General features: G+C 46.5%; 2 protein-coding genes across 2 annotated transcripts; both read left to right on the top strand.

Annotated features, from left to right (window-relative positions):
• Positions 1-691: 691 nt before the first annotated feature.
• LOC125550765 lies at positions 692-3,835 on the top strand. Its single transcript, XM_048713845.1, has 2 exons — positions 692-945; positions 1,307-3,835. The coding sequence occupies exon 2, from the start codon at positions 1,419-1,421 to the stop codon at positions 3,387-3,389; it is 1,971 nt and encodes a 656-aa protein (XP_048569802.1). The 5' UTR covers positions 692-945; positions 1,307-1,418; the 3' UTR covers positions 3,390-3,835.
• An 11,829-nt stretch (positions 3,836-15,664) lies between these two features.
• LOC125553587 (cyclic nucleotide-gated ion channel 18-like) lies at positions 15,665-18,975 on the top strand. Its single transcript, XM_048717353.1, has 6 exons — positions 15,665-16,135; positions 16,559-16,771; positions 16,871-17,181; positions 17,300-17,411; positions 17,616-17,852; positions 17,945-18,975. Exons 1-6 carry the CDS (start codon positions 15,665-15,667, stop codon positions 18,773-18,775), a joined length of 2,175 nt encoding a protein of 724 aa, XP_048573310.1. The 3' UTR covers positions 18,776-18,975.
• Positions 18,976-19,370: the final 395 nt, after the last annotated feature.

The following is a 19,370-nucleotide window of genomic DNA, read 5'->3' as shown; positions in this document are numbered from 1 at the left end:
CCTACCGCTATTGGGAAGCTGCAGATCTTGGGCAGAGCCGCCCTCGTCATGTCGGCTGATAACCAAGAGCTTGGAAGAGCAACGGCTCGACCGTGGCCACACCAGTCACTTGGGGAAGGGGTGACAACTATTCGAGCTCGAAGGTGAGCCCTGGTGTTGTGGCAGCCATATCGGATGACAAAGGGGCGAGAAGCTGCCATAATCGATGCAAATCGAGCAACGACGGATGGACTCGACGGTGGGCACGGACATCCGGAGCTGCGGGAATGTGCGGTTGGGAGCTACGGGAATGGACGGTGGGGTGACGGTTGGGCCTGGAGGTTACAGCGGAGGTGGCGGTGGGTCAGGCGGAGAGGGAACTTCTGTGGAGTAGTTGGCTTTCATGACTGCCTTTTGGTTTTATGGCACCAAGTGTAGCAGCGCTGCAAATATGCAATAACTGAAGTGCAAAATTTATGGCTGTCCCACAAAATTGGCATCATCATTTATGGATAGCTGTTGGAGCAGTGTTCTTTTTTTTTGACCAAAGTGCCCTAAACAACAGTTCTTTTATCAATGTCTGTTGTTTTTTTCATGTAAAAATGTCTTTTTTTTTTCAATATCTGGTGCTGGAGATGCTCTAAAGACGCGCCGGTCCATCTCTGCCTGACGGTAAAATGAAATCTCTCCATCCACCGTTAGGCATGCCAGCGAGCGATCCGTGCCGTCAAAAATCGTCGCCTCCATGGCTAGACTTTTCCCCTTCTTCCGTTATCCTTTCTTCCTCCTCCGTCCGACCCATATACTGTAACTAAAATCTCTTCTGTACCACCGCTGTGCCCTAGGGCCGCCGCCGTCCGACCCCGCCGCCCGTCCCCGGCCGCTCCCGTTCCATCGCGCCTCCCCCCGCCCGTCCCCCCGCCGGCGTCTCCGCCCCGTCCGCAGCCTTGAACATTGGTTTTAAAGGTACGAGCTTTCTAGTCATCCAGTGCCTGCTCTTAATCCCAAACCAACCTCCACAAATTTTGGGTGTTCACCCGCCGCAACGTCTAGATCCACCCCTTATTTTCCATGGCTCATAAGATTAGATTTTTCTTTCCTTCGGCGCGCGAGATCGGTCTCAGTCCACGCCTCACGCCGTAGGCCTTGCAAGCCAGCGTGCAGATTCAGTTTTCCTCTAAAAAATGGGGGTTGGGGAGGGTTGGTGTGCCGCTGGATGGGCTCTTTCTGGCGTTAGTGAATTACGTGCTTGTACTGAATACTGTTACTTCTTATACCACTGGAATGGCTCTTTCTCTCGTTAATAGGGTTGTGCTAATATTTGCAGGGCAGTGCTTAAGAAGGTGTGGAGCAAAATCTTTTCAGTCACTATCGAGTTGTCTGGTGTTTTTATCACTCAAAGTAAAGTAATTTTATCCGGCCTGTAGAGCTGCTCAAATATGGAGGACAGCCAGGTATTAGTTCATGCGGAAGACAGTCAGGCTTTAGTTCATGCCGAAGACAGCCGGGCTTTAGTTCATGCGGAAGACAGTCGGGCTTTAGTTAATGCGGAAGACACCCAGGCTTTAGTTCAGGCCGAGGACAATCAGGTTTTAGTTCAGGTGGAAGATGGCGATGTTCTAGTTGAGGGGGATGAAGACCAGATTTTACTCGAGCCAGAGAAGGACCCTGTACCGCGTGAGCAATTCCTTTTCATTGGTCAAGAGTTTACCAATGTTGACACTTGCCGGAGTGCCATCAAGGATATGGCTGTTGCTCTGCATTTCCAGCTCCGCGTCGTGAAATCAGATCGTAGCCGATTCATTGCCAAATGCAACACAGAAGGATGCCCGTGGCGTGTGCATGTGGCCAAGTGCCACGGTGTTCCAACTTTCACGGTCCGGACATTGCAAGGAGAGCACACATGTGAGGGTGTTCAGGACCTACATCATCAGCAGGCTACTGTTAACTGGGTGGCTAGGTCTGTTGAGGCAAGGCTAAGAGATAATCCGCAGATTAAGCCAAAAGAGATATTGCAGGATATTCGGGACCAGCATGGGGTTGCTGTGTCTTATATGCAGGCATGGCGCGGAAAGGAGAGAAGCATGGCTGCTGTTCATGGTACCCTTGAGGATGGATATCGCCTTCTTCCTGCATACTGTGACCAGATTGGAAAGACAAATCCTGGTAGCGTTGCAGTATACAAAGGGGCTGGGCCAGAGAATTCCTTCCAACGGCTCTTTGTTTCATTTCATGCATCTATTTATGGTTTCTTAAATGCGTGTAGACCCCTTTTGGAAATTGACAAGGCAGATCTAAAGGGCAAGTATCTTGGGACATTGCTATGTGCTTCGGCTGTTGATGCTGATCACATGATGTTCCCTGTAGCATTTGGTGTTGTTGATTCTGAAAGTGATGAGAACTGGATGTGGTTTATTTCAGAACTGAGGAAGATGCTTGGTGTTAACACAGATAAGATGCCTGTCTTCACAATAATCTCTGAGAGACAACCACAGGTGGTTGAAGCGGTCGAGGTCAACTTCCCAACTGCTTTTCATGGATTTTGCTTGAGATACGTGAGTGAGAATTTCCGCGAGGAGTTCAAGAGTCCTAAACTTCTGAACCTTTTCTGGAGTGCCGTTTATGCTCTCACAACAGCAGAATTTGATTCAAAGGTAAAAGATATGATGCAAGTTCAAGATGTCATGCCATGGTTCCAGAATTTTCCACCAAACCTCTGGGCAGTTGCTTACTTTGAGGGTATCAGATATGGCCATTTTAGTCTTGCGATAACTGAGATATTATATAACTGGGCCCTGGAGTGTCATGAGCTTCCCATTGTGCAAACTGTTGAATACATCAGGCACCAACTAACCTGCTGGTTTACTGAACGTCAGAACTTGGCCCTATCCCTTAACTCAGTTCTTGTTCCATCTGCTGAGAAACTTATTTCTGAATCCATTTCTGATTCAAGATGTTATCAAGTACTCAGAGCAAACAAGGTGGAGTTTGAGATCGTGTCATCTGAGCGAACAAACATTGTGGATACTCAAACCAGGTTCTGCTCGTGCCGTCGCTGGCAAATTTATGGTATTCCATGTGCACATGCTGCTGCTGCACTACTTTCATGTGGTGAAGATCCTCGCCTGTATGCACATGATTGCTTTAGTGTAATGAAGTATAGGGAAACTTACTCTCAGCGGATCTATCCAATTCCAGACAGGATCCACTGGAGCAATTCGTCCTCTGGGCCGCGAGGCCTATACAAATCAGACATGATACTTCGCCCACCAAAGATCCGAAGGCCTCCTGGCCGTCCCAAAATGAAGATTCTCAAGATGGAAAGCTTGAAACGGCCGAAACGGATCGTTCAGTGTGGCCGGTGTCATCTTCTTGGGCATTCTCAGAAAAAGTGTTCATTACGAAGCTGACATATATTTCTATCCATCTCCCTTCTTTTATGTCCAATAGTACTAGCTTTCAGCAGTTCCCTTGTTGGCATTTGGCAAGATAGGCAAAGTTCTTTCTGTTTCTTCAGATTAGAGAGTACTATCATGTATCCGGCGATGATTATAGGTCATTTTTCTGCACATATTTTCATGTAACACGGGGCCGGCTATCTCCCCTGTGACAGCTTCTCATTAGTTATTTGTTATTCAAGTAGATAGAAGAAATTGTGCTGGTTATTGTTGGTGTTGAGAGGCTGTAAGCGAGGACTGACTTCTTAGAACCATGAACAGTTAAAATAATTATTATAACTGTTCCCTGTTTTTAGGTGCAAAATCTAGAAGAGTTTGTAAGGGAGGTTGCTAGCGTTAGTGCATATGTATGAATTTATGCTCAGACTTGTGAGGACCCTTCCCTGTTTCTTCCTGTACATGTCTGCTTTTTATGACTGCAAAGTTGCATGGATACTCTCATACAGTACATGAAAAAGTTAAAATAATTATAGTATATGTGTTTGTTTAGCATAACAAATTGTGCCGCGGGTGTCCTGTTTTTGGAAGTGACCATGTATGTTTTGGGAGAAGGCTGCAGATGATATTTTTCTTTACAGGTATTTTTTGTACTAAAGAAATTACCCTGCTTATATATTATTATTCAGTAATGATTGATTTGTGGACGTTAGTATCATCTGCCCAATTAAGCCTGCTACAGCGTTGGTATCTTCAGTCCTATATGCTTGTTTGACAGTTTGGGAATGCCACGTTTAGCTGCAAATGATATGGTTCACCCGGGCCGGTGGGTTCGTTCACCTTCAAGATTTGGGAAAGAAACGCATATAGAAGAACACGGTAATCATATCAGTAGAATGAAAGTTATTAGAGGTCATGTCAAGTAGGAGGTGTACAATTTTTGGAAAACGTAACTGTAATTTCTAACTATGCATAGACTGGGATGGGGACGACTAGATGAGCATATTGAATACACAAAGGGGCAGATTGGTGCACATAGCTCCCCCTTTTTTTGCATGGTGGTGCACATAGCTCCTGCCTGCGGCGCTGACCACTTCGTGTCTTTTAGATGAGCATATTGAATACACAAAGGGGCAGATTGGTGCACATAGCTCCCCCTTTTTTTGCATGGTGGTGCACATAGCTCCTGCCTGCGGCGCTGACCACTTCGTGTCTTTTAGATGAGCATATTGAATACACAAAGGGGCAGATTGGTGCACATAGCTCCCCCTTTTTTTGCATGGTGGTGCACATAGCTCCTGCCTGCGGCGCTGACCACTTCGTGTCTTTTAGATGAGCATATTGAATACACAAAGGGGCAGATTGGTGCACATAGCTCCCCCTTTTTTTGCATGGTGGTGCACATAGCTCCTGCCTGCGGCGCTGACCACTTCGTGTCTTTTATACGCAGTTTTTTTTCTATATTTTTGTAAGGAAAAAAGTTCATTTTACTACCTTGAAAAAAGTTGATAGTTCATTTTACTACCTTGAAAAAAGTTGGTAGTTGCTTTGGTTGATTATGAGGAAAACATCTCGTCTGAGGGGGTTATAGTATGAGTTGATTATCTCTACTATTTATTAAAGGGGGATCGAACGTCGTGATGGTTCGACCCCCCTTCTATCGTCAGCTATCGAAAGTCCTCCCACCGCTTCTTCCATCCCCGCCCGAAAAAAAAGGTCAAAAAACCACAGCCCACGAACGCACGATCCCACGCCCACCCAGCCTCCTCGCCTCTCGCACCCCATGGCTCCCGATCCCGTCTCTCTTCCGGCTCCTGAGAAAAAATGTCTCCTGCTGTCGCCTCCTCGTCCAGCCCGCGGTCGCGGTCCAGGCCGTCGGCGGCGGGATCCAGTCCCATGAAGAAATTGTCTACTCCTTCCTCTTATCTGTACCATTCTAGATCGCGTCCAACCATCGGCGAGCTTGGCAGCGGTGCAGAAGGAGGGCGTCAGTACATCGGCGCTAGAGTACTGGCCCTGGGGGTGGTGTGCCCCTGTCTCGGCCCCCTGCTGCGATCTTGAGAGCCATCATGCCGTCGGCGCCCATCGCGAACAATTAAGGCTCCTCCGTTGGGGTAGTGGTTGTAGAGGCTGGTGAAGAGCCTCAGCCGTGATGAGGATGATGTCGCATGGCGGGGGCGGGAGCCGGAACCATGGGGAGGGTTCCAAGGAGCCATTGGCCGGGAGCGGTCGCCAAAGGGGTCACGTGGGCGGCGGGGGGGCGGCGACCCCCGAAGGCACCGGGGGGATGGATTTTGGGGGATCTAGCTGCTGATTGGTTCATCGACTAACTGAAACTAAGTATAGTTTCTCTCTGGTTTGTGTTTCTCTGTGGTACACTCATGTTGTAATTGGCAGGACCAAATTGGCAGCGACAAAGCACGAGCTACCAACCTTCTCTGCTCTCCTGCTACAACAAGGTACCAAATTGAAGCTGTCACCGCGACCCCAATCCCCTCTCACGTGCAGTATGATGGACACCCACAAGGCTGAGAAGTCAGCGCAATAGAGCTTATGCAGGCGGATGCTAATCCGCAATCAAGAGAAGATGACTGGTACACTCGTGGCTCATCTTATTTTGTAATTGATTGTTTTGTTAATTTTTTCCCCATGCGAACCGTATTAGAGGTACTACGGCCAACATGGTCCATGCTGCTAAGGCCATGGTGGAGAACGTCAGCACCATTGTGCCTGTTGTGCACTTTGTGTTGCCCATATGACACTATGTCTCCCTTTGCTGACATCTCTGTTGCATGATATTGACTGAATTCATAGGCAACTCTTCACCAATCCCATTGTATGTTTTTCATATATCTAGATTCAGTTGGTTGATACTGACAGACACGTTTCATAGGCAACTCGACCAAATAGAATCATTATCACAGCACCGCTCTTTGATTTATTTTCATTGTTCAATCCCCTATTGACTTGCTATCAGGTCCTAATTTCTAAAAGATGATTCTATTTTAGTTATGTTTTGTATTGTACTATCAAAATAAACAAGTTTATTTATGGCTTATGGTGAAGGATAGAAGATATGCAGGGAACAATTACTCTGAATATTGTTTCGGTTATGATAATTGCAAAATAGAGGAGTTACATATAGAAGAGTAGAATCAGTTTCTTATTTTACCTTTACTGTGGACCGTTAAAGAGCACTTTAAGTTTCTTATTTAGGTTGTGCACCTTAACCCTGAATGTTATGGAATAATGTTGAAATTACCTAACTGAATTGCAATCATGTTTTGGCTTTCATGCAGGCTGATGCAGTGCTGATGGGAGGTAGATGACCACGGTGGAGATGGTGGAGAGGAGCAGAAAATGCGTGGTAAACTTGCTCCATTGTGCTTGCACTCAAGGTGCGTCTATGCCAACAGCGGTACGTGTGTCTAAAAAAGCAGGGGGTTGGGGGAAACCAATCAACAGGTGAGTTAGATCCTTTTTAGTTCCAGGCCACCATTTTACGGCAGAGAAGAGTAGCAAAACTCATGGTATTGTTGCTGTTAACAGAAACATGCATTTTCTGTTAATATTTATACGCACTAACGATTGCATGGATTTTTTTTGTGCAGTCCTAATGTAAGAATTGAAGCAATAGCCCCTTTCATGTTCTATTTTTTCTCTTTTCAAATATCACATTTTCTATCAGCGTACATATATATGCAAAGTGTGGTTATTACAATTATTACAGGTTGTTTGATTATTACTCCCTCCGTTCCTAAATACTTGTCTTTCTAGGCATTTCAACAAATGACTACATACAGAGCAAAATGAGTGAATCTACACTCTAAAATATGTCTACATACATCCGTATGTAGTAGTCATTTGAAATGTCTAGAAAGACAAATATTTAAGAACGGAGGGAGTAGATAGCAATCTGTGGTAGTAATTGCACTTCTGCCAAGTACAGAGTAATGACTAAAACAAGCATCAATTGTGTAAATTATTGATTAATCTTGTCTGGTCGTAGGGTTCCTAATCGACGTTATCAGATATCTTATTCCGTCGCCTCTGCTTACTTTCACCCTAAGCGAGAAGACTATTTCAAAAATTATTCCAGTATTATAGAGCTTCTTATATTTTTCTTCCTTTGGGCATAGACAAGCATTCACAATGAATACTATTATATGCAGTACATGTCTGTAGTTAGCATGGATCATCTGGTTAGTAGACAAAAGTTCAGGTTTCAGTGTTAATTTCCTAAGTGTATCATCATTACCGATGATTGGTTACCAAAGGGCACCCCACTTTTGTACTAATAACATGATTATCTTACAGTTTTGCTAAAGCACATCTAGATGTGCCATAAGTATTGCACATCTAAGTCCTATATCGTTGATTTTACATCAAGATTCGTGTGAATATTTTCCTTTTCTTTTTTCTTTTTCATCTTTATGTTTGATTCACTCACTTAGATGTGCAATAACTAGAGCATATCTAGATGTGTCCTAGACATACTCATTATCTTAATACAAAGATTTTTTTTTCAAATGAGCCACAGAGCCAAATGAAAATTCCACGAACGAATTGAGGGTGGAAAATGTCAACCTTATTTCTTCAGGGGATGGAGTGGAGATTGAGAAACATAGCTAGATGTGAGAAACGGGGAAACTTTGATGTACATACATAACTTTGATGTGAGAAATGGGAAACATAGCTATGTTGTATGGAAACATAGCTAGATGTACATACATTTACCCCGTGGACAATTGAGAAACATAGCTAGATGGGAGAAACAATGACAAGTATATTGTATGAAAAAGAAAACATAAGCCAATATTTTATGGGAGTGGTGCTCTAAGCAGAGAGGTTGTTAGGGCTTCGGGAGGGCGACGACCCTCTCTTGAACTGATGATGAGGGAGAGCAAGGCTGATTGTGCATTCAACAATGATGGTGAGACAACTAGCAAGGTTGAGTCGGCGGTGGAGATCGATGATGATGGTGAATGAGATGTAAGTTTGTTGTTCCGTGGCAACGCACGGGCACTCAACTAGTGCTACTAAGACGATGATAATGGGTCAAATGGCCTCAAACTACCCACTGACCTCGCCTTATAAAGGAGGCGAGGTCTAGGGTTACAAGTTAACTTAACCAACCTAGAGCCTTGATCGCCTGACTAATCCTTGGCGTTCATGCCAGGATGAACAACCTTCTTGAAGTCCAACCTTGTAACGTGCGAGGGGCCCTTGCCATATCCTAGATACTTGGGTCCTGAGGACGGCCTATTGAAATGCCTCCCAATCGATGGGCCACCCCGGTATAGTACACTGACATCTGTGTTGACTTGGGTTTTAGTTATGTTCTTGTGGTTTTTCTTCATCGTGCCGAGGTGTTGCTAGAGATGGTATTTATTCTGAGAGGAGAGCGGAGCTGTATCATGGGTGGTTCGGCTGTTCTTTTGCATTTTGGCCTCGGTGTCAGCCGGTGGTTGTTGTAAGAGCACCTTAGAAGCTCGTATTCTGCACTGAAACCACATAATTGCTACTATAACGTTTACATGGGCCCAACCACTAAGCTCTCGCTCGCTCAGCTCGGCTCCCGGCTCCAGTCGCCCATTTAATTTTTCTAGCTCGCTCCACAACTATATGATAAAAAACCGGCTATTTTAAAGTTCATTAACATCTTATTTTTAAAGTTCATTAAATCAAAAGATGTTAATGGATTTTAATGATCTAAGACTTTCAAAAACGCTGCAAATTAAAAAATGTATTCTAAAAAAATGATCACAGAAAATGTTCACGGATTTGAAATTTAGTAATGTTCACAAACTTCAAAACTGTTCGTGAATTTTTAAAATATTCACGAATTTTTCCCACCAATTTTTCCAGCCGTGATGAGGATGATGTCGCATGGCGGGGGCGGGAGCTGAACCATGGGGAGGGTTCCTAGGAGCCGTTGGCCGGGAGCGGCCGCCAAAGGGGTCACGCGCGGGACAGGAGTGCGAGCACGGGTATGGGTCCGAGAGTCGCCGGCTGCCCACGAAGACATCGTGGCGGTGCTCCATGGTGCGAAAGAGCTAGATGAGGCAGCGGCAGTCTGCCATGGATGATGTGAGGGCGTGGTATGGGGATGGATTTTGGGGGATCTAGCTGCTGATTGGTTCATCGACTAACTGAAACTAAGTATAGTTTCTCTCTGGTTTGTGTTTCTCTGTGGTACACTCATGTTGTAATTGGCAGGACCAAATTGGCAGCGACAAAGCACGAGCTACCAACCTTCTCTGCTCTCCTGCTACAACAAGGTACCAAATTGAAGCTGTCACCGCGACCCCAATCCCCTCTCACGTGCAGTATGATGGACACCCACAAGGCTGACAAGTCAGCGCAATAGAGCTTATGCAGGCGGACGCTAATCCGCAATCAAGAGAAGATGACTGGTACACTCGTGGCTCATCTTACTTTGTAATTGATTGTTTTGTTAATTTTTCCCCATGCGAACCGTATTAGAGGTACTACGGCCAACATGGTCCATGCTGCTAAGGCCATGGTGGAGAACGTCAGCACCATTGTGCCTGTTATGCACTTTGTGTTGCCCATATGAGACTATGTCTCCCTTTGCTGACATCTCTGTTGCATTATATTGACTGAATTCATAGGCAACTCTTCACCAATCCCATTGTATGTTTTTCATATATCTAGATTCAGTTGGTCGATACTGACAGACACGTTTCATAGGCAACTTGACCAAATAGAATCATTAGCACAGCACCGCTCTTTGATTTATTTTCATTGTTCAATCCCCTATTGACTTGCTATCAGGTCCTAATTTCTAAAAGATGATTCTATTTTAGTTATGTTTTGTATTGTACTATCAAAATAAACAAGTTTATTTATGGCTTATGGTGAAGGATAGAAGATATGCAGGGAACAATTACTCTGAATATTGTTTCGGTTATGATAATTGCAAAATAGAGGAGTTACATATAGAAGAGTAGAATCAGTTTCTTATTTTACCTTTACTGTGGACCGTTAAAGAGCACTTTAAGTTTCTTATTTAGGTTGTGCACCTTAACCCTGAATGTTATGGAATAATGTTGAAATTACCTAACTGAATTGCAATCATGTTTTGGCTTTCATGCAGGCTGATGCAGTGCTGATGGGAGGTAGATGACCACGGTGGAGATGGTGGAGAGGAGCAGAAAATGCGTGGTAAACTTGCTCCATTGTGCTTGCACTCAAGGTGTGTCTATGCCAACAGCGGTACGTGTGTCTAAAAAGCAGGGGGCTGGGGGAAACCAATCAACAAGTGAGTTAGATCCTTTTTAGTTCCAGGCCACCATTTTACGGCAGAGAAGAGTAGCAAAACTCATGGTATTGTTGTTGTTAACAGAAACATGCATTTTCTGTTAATATTTGTACGCACTAACGATTGCATGGATTTTTTTGTGCAGTCCTAATGTAAGAATTGAAGCAATAGCCCCTTTCATGTTCTATTTTTTCTCTTTTCAAATATCACATTTTCTATCAGCATACATATATATATGCAAAGTGTGGTTATTACAATTATTACAGGTTGTTTGGTTATTAGATAGCAATCTGTGGTAGTAATTGCACTTCTGCCAAGTACAGAGTAATGACTAGAACAAGCATCAATTGTGTAAATTATTGATTAATCTTGTCTGGTCGTAGGGTTCCTAATCGACGTTATCAGGTATCTTATTCTGTCGCCTCTGCTTACTTTCACCCTAAGCGAGAAGACTAGTTCAAAAATTATTCCAGTATTATAGAGCTTCTTATATTTTTCTTCCTTTGGGCATAGACAAGCATTCACGATGAATACTATTATATGCAGTACATGTCTGTAGTTAGCATGGATCATCTGGTTAGTAGACAAAAGTTCAGGTTTCAGTGTTAATTTCCTAAGTGTATCATCATTACCGATGATTGGTTACCAAAGGGCACCCCCACTTTTGTACTAATAACATGATTATCTTACAGTTTTGCTAAAGCACATCTAGATGTGCCATAAGTATTGCACATCTAAGTCCTATATCGTTGATTTTACATCAAGATTCGTGTGAATATTTTCCTTTTCTTTTTTCTTTTTCATCTTTATGTTTGATTCACTCACTTAGATGTGCAATAACTAGAGCATATCTAGATGTGCCCTAGACATACTCATTATCTTAATACAAAGATTTTTTTTCAAATGAGCCACAGAGCCAAATGAAAATTCCACGAACGAATTGAGGGTGGAAAATGTCAACCCTATTTCTTCAGGGGATGGAGTGGAGGTTGAGAAACATAGCTAGATGTGAGAAACGGAGAAACTTGCTGGGGAACACAGTAATTTCAAAATTTTTCCTACGCACACGCAAGATCATGGTGATGTATAGCAACGAGAGGGGAGAGTGTTGTCTACGTACCCACGCAGACCGACTGCGGAAGCGTTGACGCAACGTAGAGGAAGTAGTCGTACGTCTTCCCGATCCGACCGATCCAAGCACCGTTACTCCGGCACCTCCGAGTTCTTAGCACACGTACAGCTCGATGACGATCCCCGGGCTCCGATCCAGCAAAGCGTCGGGGAGGAGTTCCGTCAGCACGACGGCGTGGTGACGATCTTGATGTTCTACCGTCGCAGGGCTTCGCCTAAGCACTGCTACAATATAATCGAGGTGGAATATGGTGGCAGGGGGCACCGCACACGGCTAAGGAACGATCTCAATGATAAACTTGTATGTCCTAGGGTGCCCCCCTGCCTCCGTATATAAAGGAGCCAAGGGGGAGTGGGCGGCCGGTCAAGGAGGGCGCGCCAAGGGAGTCCTACTCCCTCTGGGAGTAGGATTCCCCCCCCCCCCCAATCCTAGTTGGAATAGGATTCCTCGAGGGGGGAAAGAGAGAGAGGGGGCCGGCCACCTCTCCTTGTCCTAATAGGACTAGGGGAGGGGGGAGGCGCGCGGCCCACCTTGGGCTGCCCCTTTCTCCTTTCCACTAAAGCCCACTAAGGCCCATATAGCTCCCGGGGGTTCCGGTAACCTCCCGGTACTCCGGTAAAATCCCGATTTCACCCGGAACACTTTCGATATCCAAACATAGGCTTCCAATATATCAATCTTTATGTCTCGACCATTTCGAGACTCCTCGTCATGTCTGTGATCACATCCGGGACTCCGAACTAACTTCGGTACATCAAAATGCATAAACTCATAATAACTGTCATCGTAACGTTAAGCGTGCGGACCCTACGGTTCGAGAATAATGCAGACATGACTGAGACACATCTCCGGTCAATAACCAATAGCGGGACCTGGATGCCCATATTGGCTCCTACATATTCTACGAAGATCTTTATCGGTCAGACCGCATAACAACATACGTTGTTCCCTTTGTCATCGGTATGTTACTTGCCCGAGATTCGATCGTCGGTATCCAATACCTAGTTCAATCTCGTTACCGGCAAGTCTCTTTACTCGTTCCGTAATACATCATCTTGCAACTAACTCATTGGCTGCAATGCTTGCAAGGCTTATGTGATGTGCATTACCGAGAGGGCCCAGAGATACCTCTCCGACAATCGCAGTGACAAATCCTAATCTCGAAATACGCCAACCCAACATCTACCTTTGGAGACACCTGTAGAGCTCCTTTATAATCACCCAGTTACGTTGTGACGTTTGGTAGCACACAAAGTGTTCCTCCGGTAAACGGGAGTTGCATAATATCATAGTCATAGGAACATGTATAAGTCATGAAGAAAGCAATAGCAACATACTAAACGATCGGGTGCTAAGCTAATGAAATGGGTCATGTCAATCAGATCATTCAACTAATGATGTGACCTCGTTAATCAAATAACAACACCTTGTTTATGGTTAGGAAACATAACCATCTTTGATTAACGAGCTAGTCAAGTAGAGGCATACTAGTGACACTAAGTTTGTCTATGTATTCACACATGTATTATGTTTCCGGTTAATACAATTCTAGCATGAATAATAAACATTTATCATGATATAAGGAAATAAATAATAACTTTATTATTGCCTCTAGGGCATATTTTCTTCAAAACTTTGATGTACATACATAACTTTGATGTGAGAAATGGGAAACATAGCTATGTTGTATGGAAACATAGCTAGATGTACATACATTTACCCCGTGGACAATTGAAAAACATAGCTAGATGGGAGAAACAATGACAAGTATATTGTATGGAAAAGAAAACATAAGCCAATATTTTATGGGAGTGGTGCTCTAAGCAGAGAGGTTGTTAGGGCTCCGGGAGGGTGACGACCCTCTCTTGAACTGATGATGAGGGAGAGCAAGGCTGATTGTGCATTCAACAATGATGGTGAGACAACTAGCAAGGTTGAGTCGGCGGTGGAGATCAATGATGATGGTGAATGAGATGTAAGTTTGTTGTTCCGTGACAACGCACGGGCACTCAACTAGTGCTATTAAGACGATGATAATGGGTCAAATGGCCTCAAACTACCCACTGACCTCGCCTTATAAAGGAGGCGAGGTCTAGGGTTACAAGTTAACTTAACCAACCTAGAGCCTTGATCGCCTGACTAATCCTTGGCGTTCATGCCAGGATGAACAACCTTCTTGAAGTCCAACCTTGTAACGTGCGAGGGGCCCTTGCCATATCCTAGATACTTGGGTCCTGAGGACGGCCTATTGAAATGCCTCCTAATCGATGGGCCAACCCGGTATGGTACACTGACATCTGTGTTGACTTAGGTTTTAGTTATGTTCTTGTGGTTTTTCTTCATCGTGCCGAGGTGTTGCTAGAGATGGTATTTATTCTAAGAGGAGAGCGGAGCTGTATCATGGGTGGTTCGGCTGTTCTTCTGCATTTTGGCCTCGGTGTCAGCCGGTGGTTGTTGTAAGAGCACCTTAGAAGCTCGTATTCTGCACTGAAACCACATAATTGCTACTATAACGTTTACATGGGCCCAACCACTACGCTCTCGCTCGCTCAGCTCGGCTCCCGACTCCAGTCGCCCATTTAATTTTTCCAGCTCGCTCCACAATTATATGATAAAAAACCGGCTATTTTAAAGTTCATTAACATCTTATTTTTAAAGTTCATTAAATCAAAAGATGTTAATGGATTTTAATGATCCAAGACTTTCAAAAACGCTGCAAATTAAAAAATGTATTCTAAAAAAATGATCAAGAATTTTAAAATATTCATGTATTTCAGAAAATGTTCACGGATTTGAAATTTAGTAATGTTCACAAACTTCAAAACTGTTCGTGAATTTTTAAAATATTCACGAATTTTTCCCACCAATTAAGAAATTGATCAGGGATTTTAAAAAGTTCACAAATTTTAGTGTGAAAAATAAATTTAAGGGTAGAAAAGAAAAGAAAACCAGAAAATAATAAAAGGAAAAAAAAGAAACAGGAACCCTCTACCAACGATACACACCTTTACAGTAGGGCCTGAGCGACCCCACAACCCTCAACGCACAAGGAAGTTCCAAATCTAGAGAGCCTAGTGATTCTCGAAAAAAGAAATCTGGAGAGCCTAGTATCTTTTTATTATTAACTGTGTGGTAGCGCAAACAAATGACGTATGACAAGCACTGCTTCTAGTTCCGCGGAGCTGACAACGTGGCTATGCGTTTTGGTTAGTTCTCCGGCTCCAGTTCCGATCAATAAAAGTTGGACAACCTCGGCTTCGTTGGGAGCGTGTGGGATTTGTGTTCTCGACTCTATCTGGCTGGATCTGGGATGTTATTTTTTTCGATAAAGGGAAAGATCTGAGATGTTCTACAGGCCTTCTTTGATGTTTTATTCTCCGGAGCGACGATTCGCTATGTAAACTGTGGCCACCCGCGGCTTGGTCTATATCGGCGATTTTTCGACCGCTGCTTCTACAAGCTTTTGCATTTCAACAAGTTCGCTCCCCGAAGACGGAGACCCTGATGCGACAATGAGCATGTAGGGTCATCTGGGTCAAGGAATTGAGGTGCCAAATTCACATATAATGGATTCCGAAGAGTTAATTTAGGCTCGCACAACCTACAAATAATGTCGGTTTTTTTTTTGTTAAAAAACATTGAAGGGTCGATTGGAGCTGTAGAAATTTGCTTGGGGAGAGCAGAGCACCCGCCCAAATGCCGTATGCCGATTTGTGGCTCGGTCGGTCGCGCGGCGAAGCAAAGCACCCGCAACGCGCGGCCGCCGCACCACCTCGTGGCCCCGATGGAAGCCGCACCACCCACCCCACCCGCGCACGCGCATGCAATGCATGACGATCGACGCCCCGACGCCCACCGCCGCGAGCACCGCCCATGGCCGGCTTCCTCCAGCGCCACGTCCTCCCGCCCTTCCGCCGCCCGCCGCTCCCCTTCTTCCGCCACGGCGCCTCCTCCTCCAACCAGCCCCCGGGCCGCCGGCCATGGACGCCCAGCCGCATCCTCGACCCCGGGGACGACGTCGTCCTTAACTGGAACCGCCTCTTCCTCGTCACCTGCATGGTCGGCCTCTTCGTCGACCCCATGTACTTCTACCTCCTCTACGCCAAGACGCAGGCGTGCGTCAAGATGAACATGGGCATCGGCGTCGCCGTCACCGCCGTGCGCACCGTCGCCGACCTCTTCTACCTCGCGCACATGATCCTCAAGTTCCGCACCGCCTTCGTCGCGCCCAGCTCGCGCGTCTTCGGGCGCGGCGAGCTCGTCAGGGACCCCGACCAGATCGCCATCCGGTACCTCAAGAACGACTTCATCATCGATCTCGCCGCCATGCTCCCGATTCCCCAGGCATGCCTCCGTCCCTCCCTCCTTCTCCCTATCTCTCCATCGTCAATGCACGTATCCACAGCGACGCATTTCTTTTTCAAATCCGGCAATCTTTGTACCTATGTTGCTCGTCGCATGTGTCAAATTTCAGAAATGTCATTACAGTGTGATGAATTTTGACGTGATACAGTCAATCAATCCTGTGTTCCTTGTGAAGGACATGATTAATGTGCATGCAACGACAGTGATTCAGACCTTGATACAGCTTCCCTGATCAAATATTGTGTTAGTTATATAGCTCAAATGCATAAGCAGGAATGTTTCAGAGAGTCAAACACAATAGCTAGCTAGCTAGCTAGCTAATTTGATGCGTTCGGCAATAGTCACATACTGAATACTACTACTAGTACGTGATAATTAAGCTGAGCAGGCCGATCGTTGCAGATCATTATCTGGTTTGTGATACCAGCTGTGAGCACCACCTCAGCAAACCACACCAACAACACGCTGTCGATGATCGTGCTGATCCAGTACATACCCAGAGTGTTCCTCATCATATCCCTCAACTCCAAGATCGTCAAGTCCAGTGGAGTGGTCACAAGAACTGCCTGGGCAGGGGCCGCCTACAACCTGCTTCTCTACACGCTGGCCAGCCATGTATGTATGCATGCATGCACGCCGTCGTCTTTTGTGTTCCTCGTTCCATTTCGAACAGAACAGAGCAATAGATTCACATGGTGGGTGTATGTTATGTAGGTTCTGGGAGCCCTGTGGTACCTGCTGTCCATAGAGAGGCAGTACACCTGCTGGGTGGACCAATGCACAAGCGATAATGGCACTGACCCCAGGGTGCCCATATGTGACATGAGCTATCTGGACTGCAAATCGCTCGAGGATCCTGTTCGGATGAAGTGGCACGCGGCTAGCAACATCACTAAGCAGTGCGGACTTCCCGGGGCGAGATTTGAGTACGGGTTGTTCGAGGATGCTCTGAAGCTTGATATCGTCGATGCGTCCTTCTTCGAGAAGTATCTCTACTGCCTCTGGTGGGGTTTCCGGAACCTGAGGTGTGCATACATGTATATAAAGATGCAGTTCTTCTGATGTCTGAACTGAGTATGCGATCATTATAAATAAACACATGATGATGCAAGGATAACTGAATTTGTGTTTGTTTTCTGCAAGTTCTTATGGACAGAACTTGCAGAACAGCACCTACGCAGGGGAGACTATATTCTGCATCCTGATCTGCATCATGGGCCTTGTTTTCTTCTCACATCTCATTGGAAACATGCAGGTATTTATTTATTTGTTATCATGAAATTGGATGCTCATTTTTCATGTTTCAGAAACTGTCCTAAAGCTGTGGTTATTGCCCAAATCAACATAGTGCAGAAAATTCTCAAACTTATGCTTTCATGTGCAAGAATTATTATCACCAGAAACTGTTCGCACCATTATGTTCACATACATTGTTCCATCTTGGCCTTTTGTTTCGCAGACGTACTTGCAGTCGATGACGGTGAGGCTGGAGGAGTGGCGGGTGAAGCGGCGCGACATCGAGGAGGGGATGCGTCACCGGCAGCTTCCCCTGGAGCTCCAGGAGCGCGTCCGGAGGTTCTTCCAGTACAAGTGGCTGGCCACCAGGGGCGTCGACGAGGAATCCATCCTCCAGTCGCTGCCCCTCGACCTCCGCCGCGAGATCCAGCGCCACCTCTGCCTCGCCCTCGTCCGGCGGGTACGTTGCCATATGCCATTTGCTCTTCGCCGCCGGTACGGTAAGGTGACTCCGACGCTGAACGTCGGCATTGATCGTGGTCTTGCTTGCAGGTGCCCTTCTTCTCGCAGATGGACGAGCAGCTGCTGGACGCCATCTGCGAGCGGCTGGTGTCGTCGCTGAGCACCAAGGACGCGTACATCGTGCGGGAGGGCGACCCCGTGAGCGAGATGCTCTTCATCATCCGTGGCGAGCTGGAGAGCTCGACGACGGACGGCGGCCGGACCAACTTCTTCAGCTCCATCACGCTCCGGCCGGGGGACTTCTGCGGCGAGGAGCTGCTGACGTGGGCGCTGATGCCCAACCCGAGCCTCAACTTCCCGCAGTCCACGCGCACGGTGCGGTCGGTGACGGAGGTGGAGGCGTTCGCGCTGCGCGCCGAGGACCTCAAGTACGTGGCCAACCAGTTCAAGCGCCTCCACAGCAAGCGGCTGCAGCACGCGTTCCGGTACTACTCCCACCAGTGGCGGAGCTGGGGCGCGTGCTTCGTGCAGGGCGCCTGGAGGCGGTACAAGAAGAGGAAGCTCGCCAGGGAGCTCATGAAGCAGGAGGGGCTCCTCTACGACGGCCAGGGCGACGCCGGCGACGACGACGGGCAGGGCGGGGCCGGCGCCATCGCCGGCGCCGACGCCAGCACGCCGCTGCTCGGCGAGTACAAGGGCGGCGCTGGCGCGGCGGCGTCGTCGTCCGCGGAGGGCGGCGACGGCGGCGGCACGCACCTGGGCGCCACGTTCCTGGCATCCAAGTTCGCCAAGAACACCAAGAAGGGCGCGCACCAGAAGAGCATGTCGCAGCGGATCGACGACGTGTCCACCATGAAGTTCCCCAAGCTGGCCAAGCCGGACGAGCCGGATTTCTCTTTGCACTCCGAGGACACGCTGTAAAAAGGAACACCGAACACGATACGTACACTGCGTGCAGCCGAAACCACTACCGTTTCTTCTCTTGTTCGGTTGTTCCTCCTCCTCTTCCTTTGTTGGGTCACTAAACGCTGGTCAGGATCATGAAAGGGTTGCTGCGTAGATAGATGGAGCTGGAGTCGCATGTTGTACTGTACACTAGTGCTGATTTAGTAAAGTTGATCTTACTTGAGAAACACTTACCAATGTAAGTCTACTGCAGCGATCCTGCCTGAATGTGAAAAGCTGACCAGACATGTTGTGAGAGGTAAGAACATCTACGACAAAGGCCCTTATACGTCTGCGCACGCATCTGAACACGCCACAGTGACCGGGCACATATCAAAAGTCCGTCTCCACAACATGCTTCCTCAAACAAAATCCTCAAATCTATACTAGTTTCATGCAACGTGAAATTACATACGTAGTTAAATACACATGTTATCGGACTATCAAAATTTGACATGTTCTACTAGCTATGATAGTGAAAGAAGTTCATCCACGACTACCCTTGCCCCCTTGTCGTCTTGGTTGGTCGAAGATGCAAAACGGATCAAGGCAATCTGCTCACTCTCGGAGC

The sequence above is a fragment of the Triticum urartu genome, chromosome 4 (assembly GCF_003073215.2).
Source record: "Triticum urartu cultivar G1812 chromosome 4, Tu2.1, whole genome shotgun sequence".
NCBI lineage: Eukaryota > Viridiplantae > Streptophyta > Magnoliopsida > Poales > Poaceae > Triticum > Triticum urartu.
This window is presented reverse-complemented; position numbering and strand designations above follow the sequence as displayed.

Bases quoted from the DNA above. Each gene is read 5' to 3' on its own strand.
- LOC125550765 (XM_048713845.1), top strand. From the start codon at position 1,419: ATGGAGGACAGCCAGGTATTAGTTCATGCGGAAGACAGTCAGGCTTTA.
- LOC125553587 (XM_048717353.1), top strand. From the start codon at position 15,665: ATGGCCGGCTTCCTCCAGCGCCACGTCCTCCCGCCCTTCCGCCGCCCG. The intron at 16,136-16,558 runs GCATGCCTCCGT...CGATCGTTGCAG, and splicing joins CCATGCTCCCGATTCCCCAG to ATCATTATCTGGTTTGTGAT. The intron at 17,182-17,299 runs GTGTGCATACAT...GTTTTCTGCAAG, and splicing joins TGGGGTTTCCGGAACCTGAG to TTCTTATGGACAGAACTTGC.